This window comes from Rhinopithecus roxellana, chromosome 9 (assembly GCF_007565055.1).
Source record: "Rhinopithecus roxellana isolate Shanxi Qingling chromosome 9, ASM756505v1, whole genome shotgun sequence".
Taxonomy (NCBI): Eukaryota; Metazoa; Chordata; class Mammalia; order Primates; family Cercopithecidae; genus Rhinopithecus; species Rhinopithecus roxellana.
In genome coordinates, this window is record NC_044557.1 from 136,975,286 (window position 1) to 136,987,352 (window position 12,067).

The 12,067-nt window shown below is 42.5% G+C and overlaps 1 protein-coding gene across 6 annotated transcripts in view; it reads right to left on the reverse strand.

Moving 5' to 3' along the window:
• Nucleotides 1-3,247: 3,247 nt before the first annotated feature.
• DLC1 (DLC1 Rho GTPase activating protein) overlaps nt 3,248-12,067 on the reverse strand; it is a 450,692-nt gene continuing 441,872 nt past the window's right edge. For all 6 annotated transcript variants that reach the window (XM_010375802.2, XM_030937755.1, XM_010375804.2 and 3 more), the window contains 5 exons: nt 11,543-11,657; nt 10,442-10,660; nt 8,350-8,567; nt 6,140-6,313; nt 3,248-5,780 (listed from right to left, as the gene is read on the reverse strand). In XM_010375802.2, coding sequence (XP_010374104.2) covers nt 5,660-5,780; nt 6,140-6,313; nt 8,350-8,567; nt 10,442-10,660; nt 11,543-11,657 — 847 coding nt within the window. In that variant the 3' untranslated portion in view covers nt 3,248-5,659. The remainder of the gene's footprint in view (nt 5,781-6,139; nt 6,314-8,349; nt 8,568-10,441; nt 10,661-11,542; nt 11,658-12,067) is intronic.

Genomic DNA, 12,067 nt, shown 5'->3' on the forward strand with positions numbered 1-12,067 from the left:
TTAATAACCCTTGCTTTTCAAAGCACCTTCACAAATACCTCCGTAGCACTTCCTGATATTCTTGTGTGGTGGGGAGGGCGTTATGAAGCGTTGCAGAAAGAGTCACAAGACATATTCTGGTCCTGGGTTGCAAGTTAAGAAGCCTGTCAGTGATGTTCCTGTGTACTCACTAAGAAATGCATGATAAGAGGGAATGGGTGGGCTGTGATCAGACCACATTTGTCGTTAACTGTTCTGTTCTTGCACAAGGGGAGAATCAAGTTCTATGTGTCACAAGGAGGAAAAGCGGAGTCTGTACATTTCAAATCATATATTTGATTTGCTAGACAGAACTACAAATTCTTTCAACTATCAACCTGAAATGAAACTTTCTCCTCCTACTTATCTTCACTGATTTAAATTCTCCTGTCATCTCAGTAATAGGGTGACAGAATTTCCTTGGGACTCTGACTAAGGTGGCATAAACCAATAAGTATCTGAGACAGGTCTCAATCAATGTAGATGTTTATTTTGCCAAGGTTAAGGCCAATGCCTGGAAGACAGGTATTTGAATTTCTACAAAGATGATTTTGAGGCTTCAGTATTTAAAGGGGAAAAGCTGGTTGGAGGGGGAAAAAGGGAGGGTATTACTAAATCCACCAGTTGCAAGAGAAAAGGAGCAGGTAGGGGGCTGGGCATGGTGGCTCATGCCTGTAATCTCAGCAGTTTGGGAGGTCGAGGCAGGTGGATCACTTGAAGTCAGGAGTTCGAGACCAGCCTGGCCAACATAGTGAAACCCCGTCTCTACTAAAAATACAAAAATTAGCCGGGCATGGTGGCGTCCACCTGTAGTCCCAGCTACTCAGGAGGCTGAGGCAGGAGAATCTCTGGAACCCGGAAGGTGGAGGTTGCAGTGAGCCAAGATTGTGCCATTGCACTCCATCCTGGGTGACAAAGTGGGACTCTGTCTTTTTTTTTTTTTTTTTTTAAAGAGCAGGTAGGGGAATAGTCAATTATATCTTTGTCTGGTGCTCAGTAAATGGGCACTTCACATAAGGTAATGTGAATATAGAGTAGCTATCTCCACAGATATTTAACCTTTTATCTATAGGTATCTGCTTAGGAACAACAGAAAAAGGCAGTTTCTTGCATGATCAGCTCTCAGCTTAATTGTTTTCTTTCGGCAGAGTGAATTGGTGTCCCAAGTTTCTATTTTCCATTCACAGAAGCTATTTTGTTGTGGACTTGCATGTTCCTAGTTCTTCCTGATTCTAATCCTGCAGCCATGGTGGATTGGTTTGCTGAGAAATTGCCTCCAAATTAGGGAGCGATCAGCAAAGGGCAGATGGTGTGAGGAACGTGGATGTGAGCTGGAATCACAGTTCTCGTTCTTCTGGGTCTGGGGGCTTTAATTAGTCACTAACTCTTGAAGCCAGTGCTCCCCAAACTTTTTGGCACCAGGCACCGGTTTCGTAGAAGACCATTTTTCCACAGAAGAGGTTGGGGAATGATTTTTGGGATGAAACTGTTCCACCTCAGATCATCAGATCCCAGGCAGTGTGGAGCCTAGATCCCTTGCATGTGCAGTTCACAATAGGGTTCACCCTCCTATGAGATTCTAATGCCGCCCATCCCACAGGAGGTGGAGCTCAGGCAGGAAGTAATGCTAACTGGCCTGTTGCTCGCCTCCTGCTGTGTGGCCTAACAGGCCAGGGACAGGTACCTGTCTGTAGTCTGGGGGTTGGGGACACCTGCTCTAAGTCATATTCTGACTATAGAGTGGTAAGGACACATAGGCTTCAGGGGGTGCATGTGAGGCTTAAGTAAGCATATGAAAAGAGGATAAAAGTGCTGTAAAGACACATGAATGCAGCTGTAAAATCCCCCACACCCCTATCACCCCTCTTTCTGCACTCCCCTACCTAGTAGTGCTGGAAAATACCTATATCGGATTGTCTTCCTTCATTTTTCTTTAGATCTTACTTTTCAAAAATTTCAGTTGTCTCCACAGCCCTGAAAAACAAACTTCTTAAAGAATCATGTAATGTTGTTAGATTTGCCCAACTTATTCCATTAAATTGGTAGATAGGATGCTTGGAGTGTGTAAAGCAATTACCTTGAGCTTTGTTAAGCCCTTCGCTTCTCCTCCTGAGTGCGTAGGAAACTGTCCTCGTGTTCACCACGCGGCACTGACATTTCTATTTTAAAATCTGTGAGGACAGATTTTAATTCTGCAAGGGCAGAGTGATGCCGACCTTGCTCACAGCTTGATCTCCAGTGTGGGGTACATAGCTAGTGAAAAACTGACAAAATGCATTAAGCACGTAGTAGGTGGTGTGACAAGAGCAATCTAAACCCACAGTGGGGGCGAGGGTGGCTACTCCCACCTTGGTAACCTTGTAAACTATTAGGAACCAACGACTCCTGATCTCTTCAAATAACTAAAGTATTAGGTATTCAGGTCTAAGACATTTTGATCTTTATTTTATACCGCTTTGAACAAACCAGGTCTGAAGAGCCAAGTAAAAAAAACTTCCCTGATGTGTGTATGTGTGTGTCTTTTAAAAAATGATAAGGGGAAGGCTGGACATGGTGGCTAATGTCTGTAATCCCAGGACTTTGGGAGGCCGAGACGGGGGATCGCTTGAGTCCAGGAGTTTGAGACCAGCTTGGGCAACATGGTGAAACCCCATTGCTACAAAAATTACAATAATTAGCTGGGTGTGGTGGTACGCCCCTGCAGTCCCAGCTATTTGAGAAGCTGAGTTGGGAGGATTGCTTAAGCCGAAGAGGTCAAGGCTGCAGTGAGCATTGATCATACCATTGCACTCCAGCCTGGGCAACAGAGTGAGGCGCTGTCTCAAAAACAAACAAACCACAAAACAAAAAACAAGACAAGTTATGGTAAGGTTAGGGTCCACCCACCCCCGACCTTTTTCTATGCCCAAAGTAAATATTTGTTGAAATACAACCTCTTCTAAGATAGACATCACATTGTGAGACATGTGATTTGTTAAAATGCCATCACAACCTGTTTAAAATCAGTAGCCATAGTATCTATATAATCTATGTCACCTTCATCAGTTTAAATTTAAGACTCCATCAGGTTAAATAATTTGCCGTTTTCAGTTTAAAACTTAAGATCCCATGAAGTTGGACAATTTCCAGTCTCTGTCATCTGAAAATCAGCAATGAATGAAAAGGAGGCTTTAAGATGATCGGGATCCTAGATGCTCTTCCCTTTGCAATAACAAGCTAATCCAATCAGTTCAGTTTAGCAAATAATAAATTTATTAGGTGCCTACAGGTACAAAATACTGAAAGCTGCTGCAGGGGATTATAAAGATGTGTAGGAGACGAGCCCTGCCCTCAAAGAGCTTACAATCTAGACAATTAGTCACACAAATAAGTTGTGATGGCGCTCTAATTGACCTCAGCAGAGTTCTTGAAAATGTTCATATCCTTCAAATTTTTCTCTTGTCAAATTAAATAGTGGGAAAGAGACCTTTTTTTGTGGCATTCATCGGCGAGCCTGACTCTGCTTGCCAGCATCTTTCTGCTGTTGCACGTTCTCGTCATCCTCTCAGCGTCGTTTCCTAACTGGACCTTTGTTTGGAGAGAATCTCTGTGCTTCCTGAACCTTCACCAGGGTTTCCTGTTGGGAGTGGGTGGCTCAGTTGCAGTTTGGCCTTGGAATGATTTGCAGTCCGATTTTTCCTTCAGCAAATCGCTCTTTTGATTGTAGCTGATGCTAAAATGCTATGCTTTGCAATGTGTGGTTTTAAGGGCGGGAGTGAGATGCAATATTAAGGAAGGCAGACCAGACTTTTCCCTTACTTTAAACATTTAATAGTGCACTTATTGATTATATTCTGTACAGATATAGAGCAAGTTATAAACCTCTTCCTTTTATTTATTTTCTTCACTTAGACTGTATTCACGTAAAGTGTATTTACAATAAGGAGAAAAAAGCCTTGAGGTACAAAACCCAAAAGAATATCTGAGGTATAAATACAAGTATATCTTAAATAATAATCTTTATCATGCTTTATCTATGTTTGAAAGCACAGTGGACATGTTTCTTAATAGAATGGTATACACAACATACAATCTTACAAATCTGGAAGCCATCAAAATTGAATATCCAAGTATATCTTCATGAGGAACACTGATATCCAAAATACTCAAATTTTAAAACTTTAATCTGACCCCCTGCCCCGAAATTCTTCAAAGAACCTTTGAAATAACACTGAAAATGGTAACTAAATTATAACAAAATAAAAATCCTTCTTACAACTCTCATTCATACATTATTCACTTTTGATCCATACAAAATAAATTTACTAATACTGTCTCTTGAGTCAATCCTTACCATTACAGTAAAACCTGAATAAAGACCATCCTTCTAAAAAACTTCACTGGTTTGAGTTGGTTTTCTTGTTGTTGTTTTTTACTATGATTCCTATTTTTCATCACCACTTAAATATATTTCAAGGGCATTCTAAAGGAAGAAAAAGAAAGAACTGTAGGAAAAATAAAATAAGACAAAAAGTCATAAAACCAGAAAACCTATTGATAACAACAAACCCAATTAATAAACACATGTGGCTTTCAGGAATGCTGTTAACAACCAAAGGCGGGGAAAAAGCCTTTCGTAGGCGGGTTAAATTTACAGGGATTTCCTTGGGCCACACAGTTTCCTATATTCCCAAATATAGTGTCTTAAAGCGTTTCTGTTACAAACACAAAAATGCAAAGAATTCTAGTAGGGAAAACGTTTTGATGCTTGATTTAAGAGTAAGTGTTATCATGTTCAGTTTTTACATCTCAACTTAAACAAAACAAAACCCTGTGGATCACAGTCAGTAAGGCCGGAGGGAGCAGTTCATCCCTGAACTAATCCATACTGGTTAAAACTACATCACTATTTGCAATCAGGTCTAAAAATAAACTGCATTTGAAATGAGTGTCAGAGCCAATCTATTACAATCAAAGTACAAAAGAGGTTGGTGGAGAAGGAATACGCTTAGTAACATGGAAAAAAAAAAACAAGGCATAAACGGACAAGGGTGTTGGGCCCCCTTTCTGGGTGGATTCACGGGTAGTCAGATATTCCAGGTTAAACTGAACCTGACACATCAATCTCCTTCTTGGAGGTGTCTCAGTGTGCCAGACACTGAATCCATCTTAGACATCTATTGCCATTCAACCAGCAACAAACACACATTCACACTCCTCTGTGCAAACCTTTCTTTGCTCATCTTGGTGAGAAAACACGTCAAAGAGTACCAGCTATTCCAGTGGATACACCAGTCCCTCAACACACTGCAAATAAAGCGACACAGGTACGCATACACTGGTATCACGAGAGAATGAAGTATCTTCATTATCTTCCATAATGTATTTAAAGAGTTTTGCTTCTCAGAAGCAATTTGAATAAGAATACAAATACATTTTTTTTTGCACAGTCTTACATATTCCAGTCAAGGTCTATGAATACAGACCCTCAACAAACAGGAAGCAGCTTTAAAAATGTATCAAATTGCTATAGTCAATTCCTACACTCCAGCACGTAGTTTTCTTTGTTTCAGGATTAGACACAGAACCCATTCTTCAAGGACTGGCAAAGGTTCTAGAAACAAACACCCTGGTGGTGGAAGCGGTTACTTTGCTTCAGTGATCACCTAGATTTGGTGTCTTTGGTTTCAGTGTTCTGGTTACTGAAGGAATCCCGGATCTTTACAACTTCAGCTGCACACAAATGTCCAAAAGATTTTGTGTACCACTCTGGCATGTGGCCCCTATCAGAGAAAAGAAAGAAAAGCAGATGAATCATTTAAGTTAGAAAGCAGGGAAATAAAATGAGAAACAACTGTTTGCTAGTTCAAATGCATAAAATCTATCATTTCCTGTGGCTTTGAATTCATGGCCGAGCTACCATATTTGCTTTGCTTTAGAACTACATTTTCTAAGGGATCCAAATTCGGAAGTGGTTGCTGGAAGACCAACAAACGTGAAATGCTACTTTATAAACACCACTCTTCATGAAGTCACCAGGAAACAATGATGTGTTCATTTAAGGCATTCTTTGCTTTAGACAAAAAGTCTGAATTTCCTTCATGACACTCACCATATAAAAAAAATCAGAATCAGAACATACCTTAAGTCAGCTCTGCACATGTAGGTGAGTTTGGATTTTCCTGGCCCACAGGGTTCAATCAAATACCTGGACAAGAGTACATTCACCCTCACACCCACCACAGGAGCCCGATCGTGATCCACGGAGGTTAATAAAAGGGCACAGGCTCCTTTGGGTAAATTAGTCCTCCAGGTTCTGTAGAGAAAACCAGAGGCGGAAATGATGCAATTTCATAGAAGCCAAGTTTAAAATCGTGCTTCACTCTTCACTATTTGCAGTGGGGTGACGGGTCAGGCTCAGTGGCTGTGCTGTGTGACCCAGGCCTAGGTAAATGGCATCCTCTAAACTATTTGCTATGGTGTACATGTGTTCCCCAAAAAGCGTGTGCTGGAAACTGAATCCCCAATACAACAGTGTTGGGAGGTGGGGCCTAATGGGAGCTGGATTAATGCCAATTATAAGAGCTTGAGGCTGGGTACCGTGGCTCACACCTTTAATCCCAGCACTTTGGGAAGCTGGGGAGGGAGGATTGCTTGAGATCAGGAGTTCAAGACCAGCCTGGGCAACATAGTGAGACCTCATCTCTACTAAAAATAAAAAATATTAGCCAGGCATGGTGGTGTGCCCCTGGAATCCCAGCTACTCGGGGGTCTGAGGTGGTAGGATTGCTTAAGCTGTAATCATGCCACTGTACTCAAACTTGGGCAACAAAGTGAGACCCTCTATCTCAAAATAAATAAATATATAAATAATATATAAATAAAAATGGCTTAAAGCTACACATTTTCTCTTTTGCTCTCCCTTGCCCTCTCTTTGCCCTTCCACTATGGGAGGACACAGTAAGAAGACCCTCACTAGGCTGGGCATGGTGGTTCATGCCTGTAATCCCGGCACTTTGAGAGGTTGAGGTAGGAGGATCGCTTGAGCCCAGGAGTTTGAGACCAGCCTGGACAATATGGTGAAACCATGTCTCCACCAGAAACAATCAACAAGTTAGCCAGGTGTGGTGGCACATGCCTGCAGTCCCAACTACTTGGGAGGCTGAGGGGGGAGGATTGCTTGAGCTTGGGAGGTGAAGGCTTCAGTGAGCCATGAACGTGCCACTGTACCCTAGCATGGGTGACAGAATGAAACCATGTCCCCAAATCAAACAAACAAACAAACAAACAACCAGATGCAACTCCTTGATCTTGGACTTCCCAGCCTTTAGAACCATGAGCCAAATAAATATCTGTTCATTCTAAATTGCCCAGTCTGTGACATTCTGTTACAGCAGCATTATATGCACGAAGACACTATACAAGGACTCCCGAATGAGGAACTCTGTACAGAGCCGCTGTTACAGAGGGTTTATGTGCTCAGACAGTCTCCTCTTTGAAAAAAGAGCCAATCTGAAGTGTAGCTTAAAACCATTTTTTCCTATTTCACAAATGTTTTGGAACACAGACACCTAAAGGAGCACCGGCTATTTGAAAAGGTCTGGACTTCCAACGTGACATTTCCTCAAAGATTTTTGGAATTCTTCTTTCAGTAATATCTCAAGATAATTTATGAATTACACATAAATCAGCCTTAACCACATCTCCCTTGGGACTCAAATGTTATTTCCTGGCTTATTCATTCACTAGCTGTTTCTGACAAGCAAATCTATCCTAAAAGGGGCAAAAATCTGCTACCAATGAGTGTATTCATTTGAAGGCGCCTCTCTTTCCGAGCTCAGTTACCAAGGACTTCAAACCATTCTCAGTGAGGAACACATTGCTAGAATAAATGTAGATCTGTTTTCTGTATTTGAAGGTGTTCACTACTTTTCTGGAGGCATACGTTTTGTTTTGTTTATTTAGAAACAAGGTCTTGGTCTGTTGCCCAGGCTGCGGTACAGTGGCATACTCACAGCTCACTGCAGCCTCAAACTCCCGGCTCAAGGGATCCTCCTGCCTCAGCCTCCCGAGTAGCTAAGACTACAGGCACGCATCACAACATCCAGCTAATTTTTAAAAATTTTTTGCGGATATAGGGTCTTGCTATATTGCCTGGGCTGGTCTTGAACTCCTGGCCTCAAGTGATCCTCCTGTCTTGGCCTCCCAAAGTGCTGGGATTAAAGGTGTGAGCCATCATATGCCTGGCCTCTACTTTAAATAATTATACCGTCTTGTAAGATCAGTGACATATAGGCTTGGTTCATATATGGGGTCATCCTTGTCACAAAAAAACAATTTGGAAGTGCTCACCTTAAAACAACGTAGTCTCGAGCAGGATGAGGTGCCATACTGTTTTGGACATACTGGTAAATTTCAGTTTGGCTGTCCAGAATTTCAATCACTTTTGAATCCAACAGGTCTACATCCCAGAGGTGCTGTTCTTTAAGTAGGCGCTTTAAGATTTCCTCTGGCACAGCAGGGACTTCAATGGTTGACCTCCAAAGCCTCAGAGGGGGTCCTTCACTCACCTAGAAAGAGGATATGTTTCTCAGTGCCAAGGCAATCCGTACACACCTAGTTTTTGAAGTCAAATTGTTAGTTAGACTAACAATTTTAGTCACATATAATCAATGTTAATTGATTATATAAATAATATAAACAATATAATCAATATATAAATATTGGGGGGCTAAAAAAATCTGTGATTTGAATAGACTGCTATCCCTGGCTTTAAGAGCAAGCCAGAAAGTGAACAAAAGCTGTTGTCAACTCTGGTCAAAATTATGACATTTGGGCTGGGTGCTGTGGCTTATTTCTATAATCCCAGCACTTTGGGAGGCTGAGGCGGGTGGATCATCTGAGGTCAGGAGTTCAAGACCAGCCTGGCCAACATGGTGTAACCCTGTCTCTACTATAAATATGAAAATTAGCCAGGCGTGGTGGCAGGCACCTGTAAGTGCAAGTACTCGGGAGGCTGAGGAAGGAGAATCACTCAAACCTACGAGGCGGCTTTTGCAGTGAGCTGAGATCACACTACTGCACTCCAGCCTGGGTGATAAGAATGAAACTCTATCTCAAAACAAAACAAAACAAAACAAATTATGACATTTGTTTTGTTTTTCTGGGACCTGTATCAGGGTGCATGCAATAAAGAAATATCAGTCAGGCTGGGCGCGGTGGCTCAAGCCTGTAATCCCAGCACTTTGGGAGGCCGAGACGGGCGGATCACGAGGTCAGGAGATCAAGACCATCCTGGCTAACACGGTGAAACCCCGTCTCTACTAAAAAAATACAAAAATCTAGCCGGGCGAGGTGGCGGGCGCCTGTAGTCCCAGCTACTCCGGAGGCTGAGGCAGGAGAATGGCGTAAACCCGGGAGGCGGAGCTTGCAGTGAGCTGAGATCTGGCCACTGCACTCCAGTCTGGGTGACAGAGCAAGACTTCGTCTCAAAAAAAAAAAAAAAAAAAAAAAAAAAAAAAAAAAGAAATATCAGTCATTGGCCGGGTGTGGTGGCTCATGCCTATAATCCCAGCACTTTGGGAGGCGAAGATGAGCAGATCACAAGGTCAGGAGTTCGAGACCAGCCTGGCCAATATGGTGAAACCCCATCTTTTCTACTAAAAATACAAAAATTAGCCAGGCATGGTGGCGGGTGCCTGCAGTCCCAGTTACTTGGGAGGCTGAGGCAGGAGAAACGCTTGAACCCGGGAGGCAGACGTTGCAGTGAGAAGGTATGGCACCACTGCACTCCAGCTTGGGCGACAGAGCAAGACTCCATCTCAAAAAATAAAAAATAAAAACAAAAAATCAATCATTTGCACTCATTTCCAAAGCCTGCAAGGCCACCCAGCCTACTCCCATTGTTTATTTATTTTCAAGACGGTAGAGGCGGCATCAACATATACCTCTGATGGACCTATCCTGCTGAGCCTTACAAGATGCCTCTGCCGTCAAGAGGTTTACTAGTCCTAACTGGAATTAATTTCACCCTAAGGATCCCTGCTCATTAAAGGGCCAAGAGAACACTAACTAACAACAGAGAAGAGTGCAAAGGGTTTCTGACCAAATTATGGAAAAATCAAAGCGTGTCATAGGATGTTCCACAGCTCAATGCCATTAGCAAAACATTCTAGGGAAGTCTAGTGTGATTCTGTAGAACCAAAGGACTTCATTAGAAATAGTTGAAATCCTCTCCCAAGTGTTACACGGGATGAAAATTACTCTTCCTTTGCCCAGTTTCCACTCTCGCCAGGGGAATCTGACTCACCCAGGTGCCCAGATCTACAAGGGAGGGTGTGGGCTACAGATCCCCAGAGAGATTAGTTGGCAAAGCATGTTATCTCTGATGGACCCAAGCCTCGACGCCTGGACTCAACTAGCCGACAACAGGGTGAAGCCTTACCTTCTTATAGGACAGCTCAGCCTGCTCCGAAGTGGAGTAGCTGACCCAGCCTTTAAACTTCTCTTTGACTTCTTTAAACAGGCCATCCACACAGTCCTGGAGGAAGTGTTGGTAGTCAGCTGAGTCATCATTTCCCAGGTGCCCGAGTGCCTCCAGAGTGAGGGGCTTCAGCTCTTGTTCAGTATAGGAATTACGACATCGGCTCATTTCCTCGGGAACCTGTGTGGAACATGACAGACAGAAAGGAGGTGAGTCCACCTGTACTCAATCTCAATGCCCATCAGTGGAAAAGGCTGGGCAGGAACAGTGGCCTGGTCCTTAAAGCAGCACAGGCATCCTTCTGCCAGAGGTGGGGTATAATGCTGTCCTCACGTGGTACCATGAGGATATGAATAGATCACCTCCATAAATGTATCTGAAATCTTATTCCCATGTAAGTTCTTCTTTGGAAAGTTACAGTAGGGGGAGTGAATTACATTGATCAAAGCAGGTTTCTCAGATATGGAAGTGAATACAGAAGTTTAATTCCAGATAATTTGTTGCCTTTTTTCTTTTCCTTTTTCTTTCCTTTTTTTTTTTTTTTTTTTTTTTTTTTTTTTTTTTGAGGCAGAGTCGCATTCTATTACCCAGCCTGGAGTGCAATGGCAGAATCTTGGCTCACTGCAACCTCCATTTCCCTGGGCTCAGGTGATCCTCCCATCTCAGCCTCCCAAGTAGCTGAGACTACAGGTGCATACCACCATGCCCGGCTCATTTTTAAATATTTTTGTAGAGATGAGATCTCATCATGTTGCCTAGGTTGGTCTTGAACTCCCGAGCTCATGTGATCCACCAGCCTGAGTCTCCCAAAGTGTTAGAATTACAGGCGTGAGCCACAACGCCCAGCTGCTTTTTCTTTCTAACTAAAGGGACAATTTCATTAAGCATGATTAACTCTAGCTGATACATTATAATATATGTAAATAAGACATTCTCGGCTATTAATACCATCTCCAGCTGTGGAAAAGGTCTTTAGGTAAGACATGAACAAGTATCAAGCCTAAGACTTTGTACCTATTCACATTATCCTTAATAAAGGAGCCAACCTTCTCAATTCCTTACCTGGAAAAGCTTCTTGCACTCGGCGATCATATGGGCCAGCCCTTGAGTGGCAGCTAGGTTTTCATTCAGATCTTTCTGATCTGGTTTGCCCAAACTTTGTTTTCTTTGCATTACCCTAGATAGAAGAAATACAGGAAGGGAACAGTTCAAATATTTATATATTTTTCATCCAGGTGTTATTCCAGGAAATCCAAAGAAAAGAGAAAAAAAATTTTTCACTGGAACCTGTTTATTGTTAAATTCATTAAGAGTGTTTTTACTTTGCTTACCAGAGTATCTCAGAGTTTTGTCAACAACACACAAAAAACGTTAAAGAGATATGCTTTTGATGAAATCTACGTGATTAAAACCATTTTATTAAATAGGTTCCTATTGGGAACAGGACAGCTTGTAGGGGCAGTGATTGCATGGTAGGGGAGCAGCTTCTGAGAAGTGTGGGAAAGGAGTCCCTGGGAGTTGGAGTAAATGGTGTCACCGTCTTTACCTGCCTAAATACACAGGCCCCCTCCCACAGGTGAGGGCTAA